Source organism: Zalophus californianus, chromosome 5 (assembly GCF_009762305.2).
Source record: "Zalophus californianus isolate mZalCal1 chromosome 5, mZalCal1.pri.v2, whole genome shotgun sequence".
NCBI classification, from domain to species: domain Eukaryota; kingdom Metazoa; phylum Chordata; class Mammalia; order Carnivora; family Otariidae; genus Zalophus; species Zalophus californianus.
Genome location: NC_045599.1, coordinates 25,841,336 through 25,865,981, shown reverse-complemented (window position 1 = coordinate 25,865,981; position 24,646 = coordinate 25,841,336). Strand labels below are relative to the sequence as shown.

The following is a 24,646-nucleotide window of genomic DNA, read 5'->3' as shown; positions in this document are numbered from 1 at the left end:
GCCCCCGCATCGGGCTCCCTGCTTAGCAGGAAGCCTGCTTCTCCCTCTGTGTGCCGCTCCCCCTGCTTGTGCTCTCTCTCTCTCCCTCTCTGACAAATAAATAAAGTCTTAAAAAAAAAAAAGACAAAGCAGATAAACAGGCACATCCTAGATGTTAATCACCCCGTGATAGGGAAGCTTGAGGAAATTACATGAATTGAATCCAGAAGGAGAAAGAGATTTCCTGGAGAGAGAAAGTTGTCAACAGAGCAGGGTGGGGCAGAATTGGAAACAACAAAACCCATGGGTACCATGTCCACAAACAACGTCAACAACCAACGGCGGAGGAGAGCGGGGCCGGGGGGTGGGGGTGGGGTGGGGTGGGGGTGGGGCCTCAGTGGGGCCGGGTTTCCTGAGAGCTGGGCTCTGTGGGACCGTGGAGAATCAGACTGTGCGTGGCACACAGGCCCACCCGCAGTGAGGTCAACACGCCCCGGGCTTGAGGGCCAGCTCCACGGGGACCACGCAGCCCGCGCGAGGGTCAGCACCAGGCATGCCGGCCCTCGGAGGGGGGCTGTCTGGGACCGAGCCACACTCACCACCACAGCGGGATGCACAGCACCCCGGGCACCGTCAGCGCCAGCAGCAGCATCCGCCAGTCTCGGATGAAGTAAGCAAACAGCGGCAGCAACATGTAGCCTACTGCAAAAAATGTGCACACTCCTAACGTAGAGAATAGAATACGAACTGACTTGCCAAGAATTTCAGTTCCTGTTCAAAACAAGGGAGGAGTATTAGCATTTTAACTCACTTTAATATTTGCCGTTTTACATCATTACCTGGCAGTTGGAGTTCGAGCTACAATTACGAGGAAAAGGGAAAAGCGTTTGCCTTATGGCCCAGAGGAGGCGTGATCAGGGTGAAGGAAAGTGGGAAGTGACCCAAGACTTGTCACCTTAGAGAAGGATGAGTTTTCATGAGATTTTAAAGGAGCCACAGATTTATCTTTTTATGGCTGTCTCATGCCCAGCCCTGAGAGGTCATCTTTCTGAGAATGCCCTGTTTCCAAAATAAGTGCCCAAGGTGAAGAGCAGACACTCTCCCCTGGGAGACAGTGGCGTGGGGGGGGGGGTCTTCTGAAGGGCTCTGTGGGGTCACGATGCATGTAGCCTTTCCCACATTTGCCCACTATAAACAAACAGACACGGGGTCTCAGGAAACAGTGGACAGTTCAGAGTTAACAGAGTCGTGTTAGGACACCATTAGCCACCCTTGAGCCCTGAGAGTTGATAAATAGGATCCAGCTGACTCTGGGGGTACACAGAGCAGCCCCCTACCCCCGCCTCTCCGCAGACACCCAGGGCTGAATTCCCTGCAGCCACATTGTACTCAGGGATCAGCCCCAGGCAGACACAGTCTATTCAGACCAAGGAAAGAAAGAGGGAGCCATTTTGCTGGCCCAGCAGGTGGCGGCTCTCGAGTTGGCCGCACACCCAGGGAAATTCACAGAGCTTTCCCAGAACACCGCAAAGGCCCAGGACTGCTTGGTGTTGGGCCCTGTTTTGGAAGAGGACACACAGGTGGCTGTTGGCTCTTGCTCTGCTCAGTGCCCCAAGTCTTCTAGAGATATGCCTGCCTCTTAGAGCTCCCGGTTGCAATGGGGGCGTCCAAGAACAAGCTCCTCTGTTGGCACAGAGCTCCTTTCCAGAATCCGCTCTTGGTCGTCTGCCCCCGGGGCAGAGATCTGGCCAATGGCAACAGCTCTTTTTGTTTGCGATCCGCCCACCGCTACAAAAGAGTAGCCCAGGAAACACAAAACAGAGCATTCAAAGGACCATTCAGCCTTGTCTTTCAGGAGATATTTTCTCAGTTGTATTTGTATGCCCTAGCACAGGCTAAGGAATTAAGGGCTAATTCCAGAGGAGCAGTATGATTACTACAGGGTCCACATCTGCAAGGATTTTTTTTCAATAAATACAGTACGGTACTGTAAATGTGTCTCTCTTCCTTATGGTTTTCATTCTCTAGCTTACTTTATTTTACAAATACAGTATAGAATACATATAACATACAAAATATGTGTTCATCGACTGTGTATGTTATTGATGTATGAAAGAGCGTTAGGGTTCGAAGCCGATGGCCAAGAAAGAATTCTTGAGAGGTCTTTGGTGCAAAAGGGTGGTTTTATTAAAGCACTTGGACAAGACCCATGGGCAGAAAGAGCTGCACCAGGATCATGAGGAGCGGCCCATTATATACTTTCAAGTTGCGAGGGGGTTAGGGATAGTGTAAATCTCTAAGGAAGTGGGAAGCAAGGTTTCCAGGACCTTGAGGGGGCTAGCTATTGTTGGGAAAAGGTCATTTATTACCGTCTAATAAAACCTTAGTCACGAGACCCCGTGGGCCATATGCTTGAGGGATGATTACCAACACGTATCCTGGGGGGTTTAGAGATAAAGGAAATTTCTTTCTTTCTTTCTTTTAGATAAGAGAATTTTATTTACAGAAAGGTCATGGAGAATTAACAAAATTTTATGAACACAATTTTGTTAACAATAACTAACAATCAAGAATGGTTTAATATATAATATCACTTGGTACATAATACATACTAAAATATAGTTTTCATGCCACCCTTATCCATTAGTTTCTGTTCCAATGTTTAACAAATCTAGAAATAAGGCAGTATACATGGAACAGATTTACTACATACTTTTATTTTTTTTGAAGAATTTTTTTTAAGATTTTATTTATTTATTTGAGAGAGAGAGAGAATGAGAGATAGAGAGCACGAAAGGGAAGAGGGTCAGAGGGAGAAGCAGACTCCCTGCTGAGCAGGGAGTCCGATGTGGGACTCAATCCCGGGACTCCAGGATCGTGCGTGACCTGAGCCGAAGGCAGTCGCTTAACCAACTGAGCCACCCAGGCGCCCACTACATACTTTTAAATTATGTATTCCATCTACATCAGATACTGTCAATTTAAAAACCACCTGCAAATTAAATGGCCTTTCCATTATAATTCCTAAATTTAAAGACATAAGCACCAAATGGAACTCAAAATGCATAAACTGTCATAAATTTCAAAAAGAAAAAATTACATAAGCAATATTATAAATTAACAAAGAATTTTCCAAAGAATACTGCAGAAGGTATATCAAAACTTTTATAATGATTAAGTCTAGAATATTTTTACTTGCATTCTTTTCCATCCAGCTGAACACACCAAAGCACTGAATGAATTGAAAGAACCATTTATAAATGAATAGTAGATGGTACAGGTCATTTTATGGATAAAAGGAAGAGGGACTATGTACTTTGATTTGCAAATAACGTTCTTTATCCAAGTAAATCCTCAGTGTTTCTATTATCCTTGAATGACAAGATTCATTAAGTACTGTGTGAAAAAAAGAGACCATCCTTTTACTGATGGAAGGCTTCTAATCTTACTCCCGTCGGATCTTCTGGATGTCTCAAGGCAATTCCATCATGAAGGAGCAGCTCAATATAAGGTGGCCAAAAAGAATCACTAATTTTGACATATGGATCATGTGGAACATCAAATAATCTATTTAAAAGAATCTCTAACATTTCATGCAGTGTTATCAGCTGTGCAGTTGATTCTTGAATGTTTTTCTTTTTCTTTTTCTTTTTCACATTTCCATCAGGCAGAGGAAAATGATCTTCCAGAAACTCACCCAAGGTAATCAAGAGTTTCTCTTTATATTCTTTTATATCATGCATTTTAGTTTTCAGCTCATCAAAGATTCCTGATTCAGAAAATGTCACAACCTGACGTTTCAATTCATTGTGTAGTACATTAAGAGATTCCAGTATCTGTTGTTGTTCATCTAACCACTGTTGCTCCCTTTCCAAGTCTTCCTTTAGCTTTTCATTCTTTGCATAGTAGAGAGTACCAATTCAAGATCATGTCTCAGTTTTTGGAACTCTTCCTTTCCTAATGTTACAAGAACTTCTTCATTCAGTGGAATTATTCCAGGATTTTCTTTCTGCCATTGATTGAGTTCAGCAGTCAAACATTTCGCTTGCATAATTAATAATGACAGCTGAGCATTTGAATCAGTGAGTGTCTCAGTTCCAACGAGTGATTTTTCTGAAATTCTTCCATATCTTTCCACATTTCTTCACACTCTTTTAATAAGTTCTTCTTCAGCATTTGTAACATCTTCCATAACTGTAGTACTGTCTGGATCTAGATCTTGCTGATTCACTGACATGCGCCTTGTAATAATTAGCCTTATAAGAAAAAAAGCTGTGTGACCTTGGGCAAGTCACTTAAACTGTCTGTGCCTCAGTTTCCTTATCACCACAGTGCCATGGACTTCAGGTCTTCTCGGCTGGCCCAATAAAGGAAATTTCTAAAGGAATTTTTAAATGTTAAAGTAGACTTACAGGATCCTGGGGCAGGGGGGAGGGGGGACTCGGGCTAGGATTGTCTTTTGCCCTTAGCAAAGTACTAACATCGAGGCAGTTGAGTCCCTAGAGTAATGTCACTCTGCCTGTTTCAAGGACTTGTCAATGGACTGTAGGTAGTAAGGAAATTTAATAATTTTTTTTCTGCCTTTGTTTCCCACATCATTATCAGTAAGGCTTCTGATCAACAGTAGGTCATATTAGTAGTTAAGTTCTGGGGGAGTCAAAAGTTGTATGTGGATTACGACTGTGTGGGTGAAGGGTGGTCAGTGCCCCAAGCCCCCATTGTTCATGGGTCAGTTATATTTGGCTAGTTTCCCATTCTCACCTCCTACTTGTTCTTTATCCCCAGCCCATTTCTTCCTTGCTCAACATAACTGAGAGGTGTGCCTCAGGGGTTTTCTCTTGAACAGCCATTTCTAAAAACCAGACTGATAGAAATAGCCAATAATGATGTGTGCTTCTCTCATTTCAGACTAGGGGCAATAGGCCTAACCACCTAGGGCACTTTTCAGCCTCTCCACTAATTTCCAAAGACAGGGCCTGACTTCTTTGAGGATCACATGAGTGTTAGTTCCAAATCTTTTCTTACCTCAGTAATGACCCTCCTACCACTCCACAGGCAGACTCACCATGCCACGTTTCTAAACACTTTGGCGGTCATTATCATGATGTGGGTGGGAATGAATAGGGGCCCTTTTGTTCCTAAGCAGAGTTTCAGAAGTGAAGCAGCAGAGGATTTGGTTGCGGAAAAGAGCAAGTGTACAGGACTAAGTGAGAATCTTGTAGAGTCGTGAGGCCAAGGGGGCTCCCCCATGCTTCCATGACCCTGATAAGAGAAGAGAGAGAAGAGACACCACTGGATTTCTGGATAACCTCTGTCTCTAAGCTTGGGTCTCAGGCCAGAACAGAGTTGTTCTGACTTTGCACAGTACCCATGGGGGACAGAGAGTTTTAAATCTATCCCTCTGCCTTTCCAGGGAGCAGCAACATGGATGGCACGACCCTGAAGAGTTCCTTGTTAGCACGACTTCCTGCCCTCTGACTTTTAGACAGCCACCCCTCCTGACACATCATTATCATCTTCCCAGCTAACATCCGTTTCTGAGCGGGCACTTCGAGCCAGGTCCTAAGCTAAGTATTTACATACATGATCTCTTTGAAGCTTCACAGTAATTATGCAAGAACTAATATTACTTCTGGGGCACCTGGGTGGCACAGTCGGCTAAGCGTCTTACTCTTGGTTTTCGGCTCAGGTCGTGATCTCAGTGTCGTGAGATGGAGCCCCATGTTGGGCTCTGTGCTCACTAGGGAGTCTGCTTGAGTTTCTCTCTCTCCCTCTGCTCCTCCCCCTTGCTCTCTCTCCCTCTAAAATAAATAAATAAATCTTAAAAAAAAAAAAGAACGAATATTACTTCTGTTTTACGCATAATCAGCTGAGACTTAAAGAGTTGAAGCAAATTGCCTCAATTCACACATAGGTAGTAGGTGGGGCAGCAAGGATTTAAGCCTGATCTGTTTGAACTATGGATACCATCGGAAAAAAAATCACCTGGAGGCAAAACCTGGGCCTTATAAGCAGTCCTTCAACTGAGATTCCGAAGGGAGACGCTGATGGGAGATGGGTCAGGACATGCCCTCCTTTCAAGAAGTGAGGATTTGCTTGTTCCCTTCCTGGGCTGGTATTTGAACCAACTGATAGCCGACCAGCCGTCTCTGAGGAACACTAGGAGAGGGGTCCTGATTCCTGCAAACCTTCCATGGCCTGCAGCTGCCGAACAGATGACAGCAGTGACTTCTGGCTCTGCTGACTGGGGATGCCTGTCCTGGGCTAGTTTACCCTCTAGGGTTTTGCTCCTAGTTGGTCTTGGTCTGGTTGGGCCGCAGAGTGTCTCTTGGGAGTGAACTCTGTCATCTAAGCCGGACGGCATGTCCTGATCAACAGTGTTTGCTCATTGCCTGTCACTACCACCCCAGTCAAAGTACTATCTCCAAGAGGGAGTGACGCAGAGAGGGCTAGGCTCACTTCCACAATGATCAAGGCCCTTCTCTGGTCATCATCCCAGGAACCACTGAATCCACTCCACATTGAAGGCAGGATCTGCTCCTCCATGAATGACCAACAGAAGCCTGCAGCAGACCCTAGCAGACCCCAGCTCAAGAAATAAGAAGATGGTACAGTTGCCAGGCTATGGGATAGGATCCAGGGCCCCCCGGGTTTTGAGTAGAGAGGCCATGTGCAAAAAGGCGTCTGCAGAGAGCTTGGGCTCCTCAACACTCATTTGCTACTAAAGTGACTTTGATAAGTCCTACTTCATGGCAGTCTTTATGATGAGGACTGAGATACCATATGGAAAGAGCCTAGTAGAGTATCTGGCATTGGTAGGTGCTCAGGAAGAGCTAATTCTCTTATCCCGGTCAAACAGTTGAAATGTGCTGAATATCAGAGGAATGAAGAAAGTACAGTGCAAGACTTTGACAGGTCAAAGTCTTTTGACCAAAAGACCCAATGGAAGACAGTAGAACCTCTCTTGGCTCCCTGGAAATACTCAGAACTCTCCAAATTAACAGATATTCCCCTACTCAGGCCTTCCTCTCTCCTCTCATGAACCTAAAGAGATCATTTTAGTTAAAAGCAACCCTTGCTATCTCTACATATATCCCAAAATGTCTTTCTTCACACAGTACAGTGCAAACAAGGGGTGCCAGTAAATGTCTGCATCCTCTTAATGTATTTATATTCCATCTCATCCCTTGAAGTCTGAGGTACCTTATAATTTGAACACAATAAGATAACGGTAACATTAAAGTAAAGTACAAAGAAAGGCAAAAGTCCTGCTTTGGAGGAAAGAACAAAAAATATGCAACTTATCCCCTTGAAAAACAGTTTGGCAGTTCCTTAAATGGTTAAATATAAAATTACCATATGACCCAGCAACTCTACTCCTAGGTACATATCCAAGAGACCTGAAAACACATATCCACAAAACACCTGTCCTCGAATGCTGATAGTAGCATTATTTTTGATAGCCAAAAAGTGGGCACAACCCAGATGTCCATCAACTGATGTATGGATGAGGAAGATGTAGTAAATCCATTCAGTGGAGTAGTGATTCACACTATAGCATGGACCAACCTTGAAAACATCAAGCGAAGGAAGTCAGTCACAAAGGCCACAGCTTGCATGTTTCCACTTATCCAAAATGTCCAGAATAGATAAAACCATAGTGGTTGCCAGGGGTTAGGAAAAGAGGAGAACCGAGAGGCACTGCTAACGGGTACCGGGTTTTCGGGGAGGTGATGGAAATGTTCTGCAGTTAGAAAGAGTTGATGGTTGTACAACTTTGTGAATATACTAATAACCACTAAACTACACATTTTAAAAGAGTGTATAGTATGGTATGCAAATTGTATCTCAATTTAAAAACACTTTAAAAATATGTGGCAGATAAAGAATGCATGATTGACAGAGTTAAATTTCAATTTTGCCTGAGTCTTCTTTTGGTAGCCATAATTATAAAGGAGGATGCCATCAGTTACATACTTCTAGAAGGGAAGCACACATCTAGACACCAGAGGAAGCAGAGTTTTAAACAGGTCAGCATATTGGCACAAATACTGTACAGGAGGTTGATGTTAGTAGTACTAGGAAAATACTGAATTAGTGGATGGGTTAAGACAGGAAGGCAGTTAACTGTGCAAAATAAATTTGAGTAGGTAGTTACAAGGGATAAAGGTCCCTGGCATCTTACCCAGAAGGCGGTGGACAGCTTGGAGGCACTATTCCTGGGAAACAGTAGGAGACGGTGAGGAGGAGCTGGAGTACAGGCAGGGTCAGTGTCATTGGTCCTGAGTGGTCATTTCCTCCTAAACCAGCATCTTTTTGGCAGGGTCCTCACTACCAGGTGAATCCACTTTATGTTCCTTTGGCTAGCACTGTTGCTTCCCTCCCTTTTCCTGTCTCCTATGCCTCTGGCAAGCTTTACAATTTTTAAAAAGTAGAACAAGGAAAGGATCCGTTTCTGCGTCGTTTTGAGAATGGGAGTAATTCAGCTTCCCGAATTAATGGGAAGTCCCTTAAAATGAGATTATTATCACAGAGTCTTGCCAACCCTTCCCTAGAGCCAGAGGGCAAAAGAGGCCTAGACCCCAAGCTTTCGTTTATTTTACTCAGAACCCAGAATTCACTATTTTGGCCCTGGGACGCCAGAGAGCGCTGCGGCGCTGCGGAAAAGCCGGGCGCTGCCCAGCGCTCCCAGGTTGCGGCCGCCACCCCGCCCCGCCCAGCGCTCGCACGTTATGGTCCCGCCCCAGGCCCTGACTCCAGAGTCCAAAGCGGGGGGCGGGGGGGGGGGGGACGGATAGGTTTTCAGTGACATTTTTAAATGCCCAAACCTGAGAACCCAACACAAAGAGTCTCACAAGTCAGCAGTTTCCTAGAGCACAGTGGAGTAAAACGACAGCCAGGGAGGCTCCGGGACCCAGGCCGTTGGGGAGCAGGTTGCACCCAGCATCCAGCTCACTGACGGCTGGCTTGTAAATCTGGGCTCTGACGGATCTTACAAGATCTTACTTTCCCCTTGGCCCTATCATTCTTCTTGGCATGAGGAGCAGGGGGGGCAGGTTGTAGTGTCAGCACCAGCGGCGCAGGACCTCCCTGCAGGAGGCCTGGGTTGGGCCCTCCCAGACGGGAGGTTCCAAGGCCCCAGAAGTATCCTGTGCCCCTGGAAAGGAAAGGTTCAATCCTTGCCATTCCGTAGAACCTGGGGGATGCCATGCCTGGCACAAACCTCTTCTGGCTTCCAATCCTAATGATGGGGTTTCTCTGATTTTCTGCCCTTCCATTTCAGTGGTCCTTTAGGTCCTCCTTAAAGGGGTCTGCCAGCCTCAGGCAGAATCCTGAACAGGCCTCCTCAAAACAGTTCAGTCTCTATGTGTCTGTATGTTGGTATGTGTCCGTCCCAAGCAGAGCCACAGATTAGACTTTTGGGGTTTAGAGAGGATTACCACTAGGAAGATGGATTCTGGGAGATTTTGCCCATGAGAACAAATAGGCTCTACTCAAGAGCCCTGTGTCCTTGGGGCCATCAGGCATGAGGAGTTTGCAGTTACCATCCTAAATTCCTCTAATCCCTAGTTTCTCGCACGACTGGCCTGAAGCTCTGTGTCGTCTACACAAAGGACCTTCTTTAAGAACATCTGGCTCCCCTCCTTCCCCGCAGGGAGGAGAGAGGCCACCTTCCTGTTGGGGCCGGCTAAAGAGGGTGCTAACTGCCGCACCCCTGTGGCTTCAGCATGCTCTCCCCTCCCCCCACCCCCTGCAGACACCTTGGCTCTGGCAAGGAGCTCTTCACAAATGATTAAAGGAGTGGAATGTGAGCAATCTCATGTTGGCAACCTCACAGAGAGTGCAGACCTCCTCAGCTAAGAGAACACAGCATCTCCAAAGCTAGTGAGTCATTCCAAATTCTAAAAGCAATCAGAATCCATCTTAACGGATTTAGACTTCCGAGACAGGAAGAATTGTTAGACTGACAATAAAAGGACACTATTAATAATTACACTGTGACAATAGGGACAAACTAGGCCAGCACTGAGCCAACAGGGATATACCATCACACAAGAGATTATGGGAACTGGTGTCTGCTGTCTCAGAGGTGGCCCTCATTCCCCCCATCCCCCCAGCTGGGGACGGACAGAGAGCATGCTGGGGACGCTTGCTCCCGTGGGTGACCCCTGCTTGGAGCTCACCTCATTTCCTCCCAGGAAGCGCTGGTGAGGGGCCTGGGGGCCTCCTCATGACCTTTAACTTGTGCGTCCCCTTCATGCTGCCTGATCCTCCAGAAGCAAGGTCACAGCTAGGAGACAGGACTCCTACCAACAGAGCACGTTGTCCTGCATGCAGCTGATAGGCTCTGGGGTGCACTGTGACTCAGGGTGAGGCCGGCCCTGCCCGGTGATGGTGGACCTGGCACTGAACTCCTATCAGCACCTGCCTCCTCCACCTGTGTACTGGCCACACGAGCTGCCCTGAATCCTTCCATGGGCCATGCACGGCTGCCAGGAACACTTGCCCAGGTCCGGGCCGAAGTCCCAGCCTTTCACAACTCAGATCAAAGAGCTATCTAGGTGGTTCCTCCCCCGACACCCCAACTTTGTGCCTTTCCTAAGCCCTGGGCTCCTCAAATGTGTCTCAGTTATTGTGTGGGTGGTTCTGATCAGCTCCAGCTTCTCTTCACCACACTTCCGAGCCCAGCACAGAATGGGCTCCCTGTGAGCAACTGCCTTGCCCGTGACCAGATCAAAGAACCGGAGGTCACAGCCCCTCCCCGACACAGGTATATCCAAGGCTGACCCTGTTTTAGAAGCACAGCCTGGGGTTGTGGTGCTTCCTTCCGTGTGAAGAGCACTCCCTAGGCCCTCTTCAGAGGCCCCCTCTTTCTGGGCCTCTCAGAGGGTTGGAAGGAGAAGCTCTGAGGGTCAGAGACCATTCCTACCTAGGATGAAGGCCACCACATAGTTGGAGATCTGGCCCATGCCAACGATGACAAATAATACGGTAAACATCTCCCAGTTGATGGAGAAAATCTGCAGGAAGCTGAAGCCAGTCTGCACAGCCATGGTTGCGAAGAGGATGCTCTTCCTGCCAAACCTGTAGAACATAGCACAACACACGGTACATGCAGGCCACAGCAGCTGTAACTCAGGGCATGTGGCAAGCCCCGAGTCATGCATCACTGTAGACTTTGTTTTATTCTGTTTTCAGAGCTGTGACAGATTTTTCTCCCTGTCTCATCCTCCTGAGCTCTTCCTTGGTGATGTCTCAGATGTCCATCGGCCCAGGGGGTGCTTTTTGAGATTCTAAAATTTCTGTAGAGGACCCATATCTCGAAAGCTCAAAGCAGATCATGCAAGGTCCCTATAGAAACCTGCTCCTAGGAACAAGCCACAGGTAGAAGCTGCCACCACATTTCTGGAAAATGGGTAAGTACAGATTGCAGAGACATCTAATATCAGCAGTATGGGAATTCTGTCAGTCCAGAACAAAGATCCCCTCTGTGGCAGTGGTATTCAACCTTAGCTGTGCTTGAAATCCCCTGGTGCCAAAAAATGCTGGGGCCAGCACCCCACCTCCTGAGGTTCTCATTTTCTGGGATGCAGTTTGGGTAGATTTAAACAGTTTTCCCAGGTGAGTCTAACATGCAACCAAAATTGCAAGCAAGTCCTCTATAGGAAGTGTAGCTCTATGTAGTACCCATGACATGGCAGTTGGCCTAAGACTTCATTTCACTTTCTGATAGTGACCAGTGGGTAGAATGGAGCACAGGGGTGAGCAAAACAGTCTCCTACCCCATTTTCCAAAATCAAGTCTCAGGCTGTTGGGCTTGCGGTCCCTTGGGACTTTGTAACGGAAGGAGGGACAGGCACTCCTCTGGGAAGGCTTCTTAACACTGCTATTTAGCACTTCCACCTTTCTGCTCTGGTCCCCTTAGAACATTCGGGGGCCAGAAGGGCGCTTCTCCTGGAGTTGTGGTGCTGTCTCTTCTAGAGACTCTGCATTCTAGGAGGCCCACAACCAACATGGGTCAGCTCTGTGGCCCTGGTGTCCGGCCAGGGGCCCAACCCCCAGCAGCGATGTGGGTGCTTGCTGTCTGGCCCTTACTCTGTCTGATGGCTGTTTGTGGACAGATTCCCCCATCATCTAAGAGTTAGGGGGTAGGATGGGGAGGCAGTGGCGATGTTCTTTTGAGAGGTTTGGTGCTATAAGGACCAGTTTCCAGTGGGGCCATAGCCTCCCCCCCAACCCTCTGCCTAAGCCCTGACAGTGCAAGGCTGGGAGAACTGAACAAAAGAGGGTTCCAGCAAAGGGTTGAGGGAACAGAAACCATGAGCCATCATGGCTCCTCGTTTCATTGACTTGTTGGTATGAGGGGTCTCTCTTTCTCTGGGTAGATATACCTTCAATTCAGTCCAACCCCAAGATAGGCAGTGAATTGACAAGGGTCCCTGTTGCACTTCTTCTCCCTCCCAGCCTCCTTACCTGTCAGACAGCTGCCCAGACACGAAGGAGCCAAGGAGCACGCCCACGAAGAACAGGGAGGAGGTGAGGGGCGTCTTCCAATCATCCTCACACACTAGACTCCACTGCCAGAGAAGACAACATGAAGTGTGAGCCCGGCCCTCCTGGAGACCCAGCCCCAGGCCAGCGCTGAGGGAGTATTCGCATGGCAGCTGGAACAGGCTCCCTCCTCCCTGTGACAGGCTGTTGACTTGATGCTAAGAGCATAGACCTCACAGCCCTGGCGTTGGCTCCTCACTCTGCCACTTACTGGGGCAAGTCACTGTCCTCCCTGAGACCCACCCTCCTCTTCTGAGGGAAAGGGAGAGTGATACCTCAGCTCTCTGCTTGCATCACATATTGAGAAGCTAGCTGGGGCCATGGCTGTGACTGGTGACCCCTTAGCTGTGAAGCAGTATGAGCCAAGGTAGTATTTCTGCTTCAGAAGGCATCTGAGCATGGAGGGAAGGTGTTTGAAATTCCCCAGGGGCAGGGCAGGAGGCCTAGTCACTTGGTCCAGGCATAGAAGTTTCCTCTGCCTTGGTGAAAAGTGCAAGTGGTCTGTGATGGTATCTTCTGAGCAGACGTCTCCAGAAAAAAACTCTTCTCCCTGCTCTATTCATACCGTAGGCCAAGCCTAGGACCTGAATTCAGGGCCCACTGTGTGGCGGGGGTGGGGTATCTAGACCTTTCCAGCGCTCTTTATCTGCCTCCACACTCCTTCCCACCCAGCCTTCCCAGAAGGGTGGTTCCTCCTGTTGCCCAAGGCCTGTGGGTTGTGGTGGCCCTAACAAGTCCCTGCTGGTGGATCCATAAAATGAGGGCTTCAGCAAAAACTTCAGTTCTCAGCTCTTCAATTAAGTAGAGTCAGCAAAATCTCAAGGGAGGTTGCAAAAATTTCAAAGTGTGTTCAGTGAGCTTTCATTATATATATATATATATATATAATATATGCAGGTATATATTATACATATATTATATATGTATATATATAATATATATACAGGTACCAATAAATATTCTGGGGGCTGCGGATCAGGAGATTGCTGTGTGTAGCGAGATGATCCAGTCTAGAGGAAAAAGCCCCTGCCTTCTGCCCAGTCCCACCTGCACTGAGCAGTGGTGCGGTGCTGCTTCTATGACATTCATGAAGCAATTCAGTCCTTAATCCTCACAACTTCCCTGAAATAGATTTAAAAATGAATCCGCATGTTCATATCACACCTCACTCTCGCAGAGAGAGCTGTTTGTAAGGACACAGACCAGAGAAAAGTATAAAACAAAACGCTAAGGAATGAGGGCAAACAGCACTGGGGAGGAGGGATCGCAAAATAAGTGAGCCAAGGGTAAAACTGACAACCAGTCGTCCTGCCTAGGGGCCTGCCTGCTTGCCAGGCTCCCAGGATTCCAGCAGCTCAGCGCGCACCATCCCTGTTTTATGCAAAGTGTTAAACTGTTCTGCAGAAGCTAGTTTTTCTAAGTATTCGGACCTGAGAGAAGTCTCTCCTGCATAGTTCCTTCCACAAAGGGGTCACGCCATGATGTTGAGGATAATGTCCTTGAGAAAACCCCTGTCTGAAAGACAATAACAAGATTCATGAGGCTGCCTCTCCTGACACCCACCACGCTGGCTACAGGCAGAATGCTGAAGCACAGCTCTGCAGAGGAAAAACAAAGCCGGCCAGGAACTCTGCTCTCTGCTCCTCAGACACAATCAGGATGCATCTGAGACCATGCCCGGAGTACAGTTGCTTCAACTGGGGTTCCTGAATGGGCTTCGGGAGAAAGGGCACAAACCCTCCAAAACTGTATGCCCGGATTCATGTGCCCTGCCGCACATGGGTCAGAAGGCATAGACAGGACATGCGCCTGAACTAATGGCCACACCCACTTCCAAAAATCACTGGCCAAAGTGTCAGAAAAGAGCTTGGAATCTGCACCAGCACACAGAGGTTAGCAACTGAGACTCCAAAGCCTCATAACATGTTGTTTTGCCTGTTTTGTATGAGTAAACTGAGGCTCAGGCACTCGGGCAGCTCAGTTGATTGAGCACTGGACTCTTCGTTTTGGCTCAGGTCATGATCTCAGGGTTGTGGGACTGGAGCCCTGCATCAGGCTCTGTGCTGGGCATGGAGCCTGCTTGGGATTTTCTCTCCCTCTCCCTCTGCCCTTCCCCCCCGCACTCATGTTCTCTCTCTCTCAAATAAATAAATAAATCTTAAAAAAAAAAAAAGAGTAAACTGAGGCTCTGAGACTAGTGATTGTTTGAAATCATAGCAAGTACATAGGCTTGCTAGGTACCAACTCAGGCGTCAGAACTCAATCTTTACCCATATAATGCTTTGGGCAAGAACTCTAAAAGTCAGACAAATGAGCTTATTAAATACCATCCGCTACAAGGAAGATGCTAGGACTAGGGGTGAAAAACCTTTTCCACAGCCTTTAGCACTGGACAGAGCTGAGAAAATCTCACACGTGGGAGGGGTATCCATGTGTCTAAAATCCACTATCACCATTCCATCTGCAGTCAAGCAGAAAAGTTCTTTCAAAGAGAATGTGTTTTCCTTTGTGTTTTTTTTTGAGTATTTTCTTCTGTCAGGATTTTGCCTTAGAGTAGGATAAATAAGACTTAAAGACAGAAAGGAAAGAGGAAGACTGTCAGATGTGGAGGCAGGGATTACATGGCAAGGGTAGTGAGCAAGACTGGCTACTTAATTTGCAGGCCCAGTGCGATGTGAAAATGCAAGACCCCTCGTTCAAAAATTATGAAGAATTTCAGGACATCAATAGCAGAGCATTACAACCAAGTGTGAGGGCCTGTGTGGCTGCACAGTTTGCATTCCCATAGAGATGGCCCGGTAGTGGATCGAGCATGGTGTCTTTGGAGAACGGAGCAGGGCAAGTTCTGGAGCGGGATGCTGGGAAGGATGAGGTGTGGGCCAGCTCCCCATCGCTCCCCTGCTGGAGCCTATGCAGCCATGGCTCTATGTCCCTCTTCCTCCCTGAAGTGGGCCCCAGAAGGCCCCTATCAGCATCATGTGGCACAGGAGATAGCCATGTGAAGTCACCTATCCTAGGCCCATGTAGGGTGCTGTCCGGTTTTGGAAATCCTGCTCATACCCAACAAGGGAAGGCAGCTGACGGCATGGCTACCATGGTTGGTTCCAAGGTTGGGCCCTCTCTTGAGGAATTACTGTGCCCAAAGAATCTTGTTGGAAAGCTGCAAAGGACCTAGGAATAGGACACAGGATTGGCAGACAAAATTCCAGCCATAATTCATGGGACTGGAGTCTGATAAATCAGCTGCCAGCCTGAAGAAGGGCCCTTTCCTCCATGGGGTTATTCTAGTAAAGGCCAGGCCCTACCTGTGACCTGCCCCTTGGGATTTGAGGGGTGTGTCTTGGGGCCCCACTAGCCAGAGCCCAGAGAACTCCCTGTGGCTCACAATGACATTGTAGACCCAGTAGAAGACAGTCTTTTTTATAAGACAGAAGTGTCCCTTGGGTCTCTGCATATATGTGTACACACATGTACACAAAACATCCGTGCATGTGGCTTGCTCAGAGGCTTGTGGTGGACAGTCTGGTGATGAGCTGGCTGGTATTGCTCTGCAGCTGTGCTTTCAGATCAAGTGCTAACATTTCTAAAACCTCATCCCCCCGCCCCCCCCACACACACTGGGAGAGTGGATTGTGGGAACTAATTGGCCCCAAGCTGTGCAGAGTGGGAGCACTGGATACGCCTTCCCAGGGTTACTGTGTCTGTCTTATCCTCAGGGTCTTAGACCAACATTCCATAACACAGCAGAGGGAGCTCTTTGTGCAACAAAAATTGCACAAGGGCCACCTGGCCTTCGGCTTCGCTTTAAGAAACAAAAACCCAGGTCACAAGGTAATAGAAGATGGGAGGTCACCCTCAGCACAGAAGAGAATGCATCTCATGCCACTTAGCAGTAATAACAGAAATGATAACTATAGAATGTTGGGTGCTTACTGTGTGCCTTGTATTATCTCATGGGATCTCAAGGTTGCCACGTGAAATGGGTACTCTATCCCTATTTCACAAATGAGGAAATGAAGCAACCAGCCCAAGTTCTAGTGGATTAGTAAAAGGAATGCTTATTTATTCAACCATCATTGAGCACCTGCTCTGGGCCAGACTCTGTGTGGGGCACAAAACAGACATGGTTGCTATCTCTACAAAGCTCAAGGTCAAGCATACTTTACAGGACAGATCAGGTGTGCATATGTGCATGCATGAGCCCAGCTGTCCTGGGCGGAGCGGGCTCTGTTCTAGGCCACTGTGCCCTTGCTCTCTGGCTAGAGAGGAAAAGAGGCACCCCCTCCTCATCGTCTTCCACATGGACAGAATTCTAAAACCTGAACTCATTTTAGATAACTAATGCTTGCACAAGGCTAGGTGCGTGGTGGATTCTTCACAAATTGTTGATGCATGAGTGCTGAATGCTGAACGATTAGGTGTAATGGAAAATGAGTTTGGGAAATGCGAGGTATCACATACTGTCCTTTGAAAATCACCCACGACCTTGAACTCTCCAAGTAGCCAGTCTAGCAGTTTTAGTCTTTACCAAAGCCATCGAAGGACCATAACGATAAGATCATCCCTGTGATCTCCTTAGAACTGAGACCTCCAGAAGGCAGCCTATTTTTGAATAAAGAACAGAGGTTCTTTTGGGCTCTGCCACTTTCTGGCTGTGTGACTTTAGGCACTCATCCACCTGAATCGGCCTCCTTTTTCATCTTCAAAGATGGGACAATAAGACCCCCTCCTGGGTGGGGCGCCTGGGTGGCGTGGTGGCTCAGGTCATGATCCTGGGGTCCTGGGATCGAGCCTCACTTTGGGCTCCCTGATCCATGGGGAGCCTGCTTCTCCCTCTCCCTCTGCCTGCCGTTTCCCCTGCTTGTGCTCTCTCTCTCTCTGTCAAATAAATAAATAAAATCTTAAAAAAAAAAAAAAAGCCCCTCCTGGGGTTGTGAGCACAAGACAGGAAATATAAGTGGAGTGTTTGACACAGTGTCTAACACATTTCAGGCCTCATGAAATGGTAGTCCCCTTTCCACGGAGTTCGTGCCTTTGTCCTCATAGCAAAACCATGACTTAGAACAAACAGCATGAATAAGTAAGGGAAGCAGGTTACACTTAAACCTGACCAGGCAACAGCAATTCTTAGAAATAAGAACTTCCTGGTCAAAGACAAAAAAACTGAAAAAGCTTTTGACACAAAGTGTAAACACCTTTTATAAATAGATATTAATTTCAGAGGTGATTGTGAAGGAAAAGTTAGCAGTAGCCTATTTAAGAAAAATAAGTTTCTATTGTGTCATCTTACACTTTTTTTTCTTTCCAGGGGAACACTAGGGAGTAGTTAATAATAGAACACACATCCACTCCAATTTCTTTTTCATAACTTTGTTGTGACCAAGCAGACATTGACTGGCCACCGTGGTGGTAGGGCGGGAAGGGGGATGAGTGGGGAGGGGGAAGCTGGCATTTTTATTCTTTTTGTTTATAATAGCTTCATTGAAATACAATTTACATGCTCTAAAATTCACTCTTGTAATGTGTACAATTCAGTAGTTTTCAGTATATTCAAAGAGTTGTGCAACCATCAGCACTATCCAATTTTAGAACATTTTCAGCACCTCTGAAAGAAACCCCATACCTATGAGCAGTTCCTTCCCACTCTCTTCCCCTAGCCCCTGGCAACCACTAATATACTTGCCGTCTCTAAGGATTTGCCTATTCTGGACATTTAACAGAAGGGAACATATACAACATGTAGTATTTTGTGATTGGCTTCTTTCACTTAGCATAATGTTTCCAAGGTTCATTCATCTGGTTTTAGCATGTATCACTACTTCCCTGATTTTTATGGTTGAATAATATATCATTGTATGGGTAGGACCACATCGTACTTAGCCAGTCATCAGTTGCTAGACAATGGGGTTGTTTCTACTTTTTAGCTCTTACGCATAATGATGCTATGAACTTTTGTGTACAAGATTTTGCATGGATGTATGTTTTCATTCTTCTTTGGTATATCCGTAGGAGTGGAACTGCTAAATTTTGAGAAATGCCCTGTTTTCGAAAGTGGCTGCACAGTTTTGTAATCCCAGCAGTACTGAGTGAGGGTATCAATTCTCCATATTCCTACCCATAGTTGTTATTGTATGTCATTTTAATTTTAACCATCCCAGCATGTGTTAAGGAGTGTCTCATTGTGGTGTCAATTTTCATTTCCCTAATGATTAATGATGCTGAACCCCTTTTGTGTTGAATCTACAGATCAATTTGAGGAGTGCTCCCATCTTAACAATATTATGCCTTCTGCTTCATGAACAGAACATGACACATGTTTCCATTTATTTAGGTCTCCTTTAATTTCTTTCAAAGATGTTTTCTAGTTTTCAGAGCTTAAGTCATGCATTTAAAAAAATTTAACTCCTGAAGAACTTCTTTAAGTATTTCTTGTAAGGCAGCACGGCTACCCAAATTTCTCCCCACGTTTTTTGTTTGTTTGTTTTTGTATCTGGGAATGTCTTTACTTCATTTTTGAAAGATAATTTTGCGAGAAATAAGATTCTTGGTTGACATCTTTTTATCTTTCAGCATTTTGAGTATGTTATTCCACTGCCTTCTGGCCTCCATTGTTTCCGATGAGAAGTCAGATGTAAAACTTATTAGGGTTCCCCCCCCAGCCCCTACTAACTACTTTTTTTTTAAAGATTTTATTTATTTATTTGAGAGAGAGAATGAGAGATAGAGAGCACGAGAGGGAAGAGGGTCAGAGGGAGAAGCAGACTCCCCGCTGAGCAGGGAGCCCGACGTGGGACTCGATCCCGGGACTCCAGGATCATGACCTGAGCCAAAGGCAGTCGCTTAACCAACTGAGCCACCCAGGCACCCCCTACTAACTACTTCTTTCTGTTTCTATGAGTTTGACTACTCTTCATATCTTGTACAAGCAAAATCACACATTTTTTTGGTCTTTCTGTGACTGGTTTATTTCACTTAGTATAATGTCCTCAAAGTTCATCTGTATTGTAGAATGTGTCAGAATTTCCTTCCTTTTTAAGGGTGAATAATATTCCATTGTATCTATATGTCACATTTTCTTTATCCATTAATCCACTGATGGACATTTGGGATGCTTTTACCTTTTGGCTGTTGTGTATGATGTTGCTATGAACATAAGTGTACAAATATTTCTTTGAGACCCTGCTTTCAATTTTTGTGTATCTATGCCTGTAAGTGATATTGCTGGATTCAATGGCAATTCTACTCTTAATTTTTTGAGGAACTGCCATACTGTTTTTCATAGTGGCTACACCTTTTTACATTCCTACCAACAGCACACAGAGGGATTCCCATTTCTCCACATCCTTGCCAACACTTGTTATTTTCTGTATTTTTTTTTAATAGCAGTCATCCTAATGGATATGAGGTGATATCTCATTGTGGTTTTGATTTACATTTCCTTAATGATTAGTAATGTTGAGCCTGTTTTCATACACTTGTATCCCCTCTTACAGTTAAGGAAACTGAGGCTTTGAGCAGTGATGTAACCTGCTGAAGTGAACCAAGTGGCTAGGGGTGGGGTCAGAACTGGCCCTCCAGGCTGACTCCAGAACTTCTCCTTGGGCCACCATCTCTTTGGGGAGAGCCACCTCCCCCTACTCACCCTTGTGCTTCTCTCCTCCTTCCTCCCAACACTAGCACCCACACTTTACTCCACAACCCAAAAAAGCAGCAAGGAAGGGAAAGGCTGCTGAAAAAAGCAAACCCTTTTGCATGAATGTGAGCATGTGATGATATGAGTCCCCAGAGGTGCTCCCAGGATGCTATGAGCAGGGCACAACAGGGGGAGCTATGGCCTTGGAGGCCAACAGCTACCCACTCTTCCCCGGAGGTGAATGACACCAGCAAGGAGGGGAAAAGAGACAGGTCAAACCAGTTGTCGGGGGGTGCTGTGCCTACTGGGGCCAGCTCCAGTTCAAGTTCTGATGATACTTCCAGGAACTGAGTTGGAGGGAGCTGACCCCCACTATTAGATGCCCCAGGAACAGGCTATGGGGCAAGGGATGGGCACACACCAGGAGCCCCAGCTAAGCAATCAATGCCAGAGAATCACAGTCAACTCAGTGCCCAAGGAAGGTGTGGTGCCAATGCTGGGGGGATCCAGAGGTGGTCCACAGGCTGAGCCCACTCTTCACAGGTCCTACAGACTATACAGTCACCACCCCTAGCTGGCCACCAGGCTCTTGCCAAGGAAACTCCTGCGGATTCCTCACTGGTCTTGCTTTTCACAGCAGCTAGAGTGAGCCTCTGCCAAATATGGCCATGCTACCCCTTGCTTATAACCTTTATTATTTCCTTATTTCCTCACTGTCCTCAGAATGAAGTCAATTCCTCAACATTCCTACAATGCCCACTGTGACATGATCTTTGTAGGCATTTCTAGCCACACCTGCCATTCCCTGAACATCAGCTACCTGGATCTATGGGAATTCCATCCACAGAATCTGCCATGTTCTTTGCTTGGACAAGGTCTACTCATATTTTCAGACTCAGGTCAAATTTTATCACTTCTTCTTGGAGTATTTCCTCACCCTGTTATCCCTACAGAGAGGGTAATATATTGTCCCAGGTCACACAGCGAGCCAGCCAGAATTTGAATTCAGGCTCCAGAACTCTACTAGTAACCAGGGCTGATGTTAGCCCTCTCTATAACATGGCACTGTGCCCCATGGGCATCTGAGCTTTGAGAGCAGGCCCCAAACCTCAGATGTCTACAGCCTAGTGTCCAGCACAAGGCCACTTGTGGTTCTGATGATTGCCACATTACACTGAGGGAAGAGAATTAAGGACTAGCAGGGGTCACACTCAGGTTTTTCTTGGGAGGAACATAGAGTGGGGGAAGGGCCAGAAGCTGGGAGATTCTACCTGCCTGATCTACAGCAGAAAACTAGTCTAGGTATACCCTCCTCAGATGGACCTAACATCTCATGGCCCTTACCAGATGCAAAGCAAGAAGTATAGGGGACGAAGTATGTGTGTAGCTTGACTCCTGAAACTTAGAAAATCTGCCACCAAACCACTAAGGATCCTGAGGGGCTGATGGCATAAGCTGGAACCCTTGTCCACCACTGGATCCTATGCTCAAATGGGTCTGTGTGAGTTGGTCTCTTCATTAGTACATTGGGGCCAAGGTTATGGCTTCTATGGTCCCCTGCACCCAGTCAGCATCAGGAGGCCTTCTGCTCCTTTTCAGAGAAATTGGAGCCTCAAGACAGGACCTCAAGCCTCACCAAAAGGTGGATGGCAGAGCAGTAGAACCCCTGCTGCTTCAGAAGTCTGTGGCCAGGGAACAGGTCAGACCTGCCCATGGCCCACCAGACAGCAAGGCTCTTCCCTGTGTCTGCACTTGGGCTCAGCAGAGATCCACACACCCCTCCTCATGTGGGTAGCAGGAACTTGACTCAGACTGTACCTCTGAGCAGCCTGGGACGGGCCTCTTGGGGAACAATTTCATCTGTTGCAAAACTCGCAAAGGAAAAGACAGTTGGTGACAACAGTCCCTGCTTCATCCCCTCCATACTAGACAGAACTCATCCTGAATAAGCCTCACAGAAGTCCTGCTCTTCTGGGTGGCCCGCACGTGTTAGATGCATAACCCAAATTGCTCGCCACTCGGGTTTGACGCGGGGCGGGGATCGCTCATCCAGGGACTGCCAGGGAGTCTCAAGGGGTCTGAAGCAGATGGAGGGTCATTCACACACCCACCTCGGTCACGATGGTGGACAGGTAGATGTCCTGGCTGAACTCCCAGCCATCCACGCAGCCCTCCTGCTCCAGCTGCTCCAGGTCCACATCGCGCCCCGGCTCCAGCCCGAGCGCCGAGAAGTTGGCGATCGCCGCGAGCCGGTAGCGCCGGCAGCTGTGAGGCACCTCGCGGCCGTCCTGCAGCCGCAGCGGGACACTGTGGTTGCGCCACGCGCGGCTTAGGTTCGCCGTGTCCGGCACCCGGCAGCGGTGCTCCGGGGTGGCGGCCAGGAACACGACTGACATTCCATTGAAGCCGTTGGGGATGATGCTGGCGCTGAGCAGGAAGAAGATGAGGCGCTGGAAGGGCCCCCACTCGCCCAGGAAGCTGGTCACCTCGTCGTAGTCCCGCATGCTACTCACCGCTGCTCCGCGGCTGCAACGGTCCTGAGAGCGGTCCTCGGCCAGAGTCGCGTGGTCGAGGGCGTTCCCCGAAGGGGTCAGAACGTTCTCGGCGGCCAGGCAGCCTGCGGGAAACTGGGCCGCGTAAGCTTTCCCAGGAAGCAGGCTGCGGGCGTTGGAACGCGCCAGGGAGCGGGTCGCAAAGCGGGAAGCCACAGTGGGCACTCGGGACCACACCCCCATCCCGGCTGGGGCGGGGAGGGGAGGGCGGCCGCGCGGCCAGGGTGGGGCTCCCGGCCGGCTCCGCCTCGTGCTCCGCCCGCCTGCCCCCGCGACCCCATGGCAGAGCCTTACCCGGCTCTGGGAGTAGCCCGCCTGCGGTTGAGAAAGCGCCGCTCCCGCGCACCCCGCGTCGCCCGCGACTCCAAATGCTGCGCTCCCGGCCCGAAGCCGCGGTGTTGAGTCCCACAGGGGAGAGCGCCGCCCCAGGCCTCGCCCGGGACAGGGGTTTCTCCCTGGCCCTCCCAATCCGGAGTCTGAGTTCAGGCGGCCTCGGGCGGAGCGCTGGCGTGCGAGTCCGTGGAGTCGGTGCTCCGCGGAAGCCTCTGCGGGCGCAGGGGTGACGGGAGTGCGACGTCTGCGCTGGCACGCACGCGGGCGCGAGCGGCTGGCACCGGGCGCCAGGGCGCTCACTCCCCACCCGTCCCAGGAGGGCTGGACTCAGTCACCAGCCGGCGCCGCTCGGGAAAGCGTCTTCGGAGCAGCCCGGAGCCTCACCTTTAGAAGAGGGGGAACCGGGCCCAGAGTCGGGAAGGGATGAACAAGGTCACGCTGCGTCACTGATAGGCTCTGACGAAGGGAGGTGGGGGGCAGGGGCTACCGGGTCGTCCCAGGATCCCGCTGGGGCCTCTACAGAAGACTTCCACACGAAGCCTGGCCCTTTGTGAGTGCACAGTCATGGAGGCGCCCCTGTCACCACTTCCAGGGTCTGATTTGGATCCCTTCATTTTCCCCATGTCCCAGGGTTCTTTACTGGGGCTGACCGCCAGAACCTTCTTGGACTGGAAGGCCTCTGGGTTGCAAAGGCACCACCCGCACTCTGGGACCGGGGGGGAGGGAGGAAAACGTCTAGTTCGGCCAGATCTGGCAGGGCAACCAGAGCAGGGACCACAGACTGCTCAGTGCCCAGGCGTAGGGCCCTCTGCTGTTGCGTGAGCTAGCTGGAGACTGCGGTCTGAGTGCTGGAGTTCATGAGGCAATCAGACGAGATTGACAGGTGTTTGGAGATTGTGTACAAGCGTGTTTGCTTTTCCAGGCCCCTGCTGAGAGGCTGAGGGACGTTTCTGCCTCGGTTTTCTTTCGTAGTTTGCAGTCTGACCCTCCTCTTAAGCTGGCTTCTCACTCCCTGAACCTCTTTCCTTTTCTGTGATAAGACCATATGTCCTTCTGTGCCAGGACAGGTCTGATTTATGCCTGTTACTCCTGTGAAATTATTAATAGCACATCTCTTTACTTTCAAAAGTATCCTTGGGGCGCCTGGGTGCCACAGTTGGTTGGGTAGACAACTCTTGATTTCAGCTCAGGTCATGATCTCAGCGTGGTGGGGATCGCACTAGGACACCCCCACCCCCGTGGGCTTCCCACTCAGTGGGGAGTTTGCTTTGGAATTCTCTCTCCCTCTGCCTCTCCCCTCCAACCCCCCCAAATAAAAAAATAAATCTTAAAAAAAAGTACCCTTTAAACAATATTTTATGTGGTCATTGTCTTACTTAGCTTGAATTTTATCCTTCCCTTTTCCCCCAGTAGAAGAGCAAAGCCTGAGAGAAAAATTTATGGGGAGATAGCAACACTAGCTAGTGTTGAGTAGTGATCCCAGGAAAAGGAGTGAGGGCTTAGGAAGAATGAATAGGGGAGAAGGTAAGGGCAGCAAAGACTGTGTAACTGAGCAGGTTATTGGCACCTGGGTCAGTGATTATGCTATGCTGAAATA

General features: G+C 48.4%; 1 protein-coding gene and 1 pseudogene across 3 annotated transcripts in view; both read right to left on the bottom strand.

Moving 5' to 3' along the window:
• SLC22A4 (solute carrier family 22 member 4) overlaps window positions 1-23,267 on the bottom strand; it is a 39,375-nt gene extending 16,108 nt beyond the window's left edge. Inside the window, exons 1-5 of one of the 3 annotated variants that reach the window (XM_027606657.2) lie at window positions 23,011-23,267; window positions 22,276-22,791; window positions 12,454-12,557; window positions 10,910-11,064; window positions 579-750 (exon numbers count right to left, since the gene is read on the bottom strand). In XM_027606657.2, coding sequence (XP_027462458.1) covers window positions 579-750; window positions 10,910-11,064; window positions 12,454-12,557; window positions 22,276-22,668 — 824 coding nt within the window. In that variant the 5' untranslated portion in view covers window positions 22,669-22,791; window positions 23,011-23,267. Of the gene's footprint in view, window positions 1-578; window positions 751-10,909; window positions 11,065-12,453; window positions 12,558-22,275; window positions 22,900-23,010 lie in introns of those variants that run through there. The other 2 variants (XM_027606656.2, XM_027606655.2) reach the window with 2 other exon arrangements.
• On the bottom strand, window positions 2,843-10,945 carry LOC113929624 (annotated as a pseudogene).
• Window positions 23,268-24,646: the final 1,379 nt, after the last annotated feature.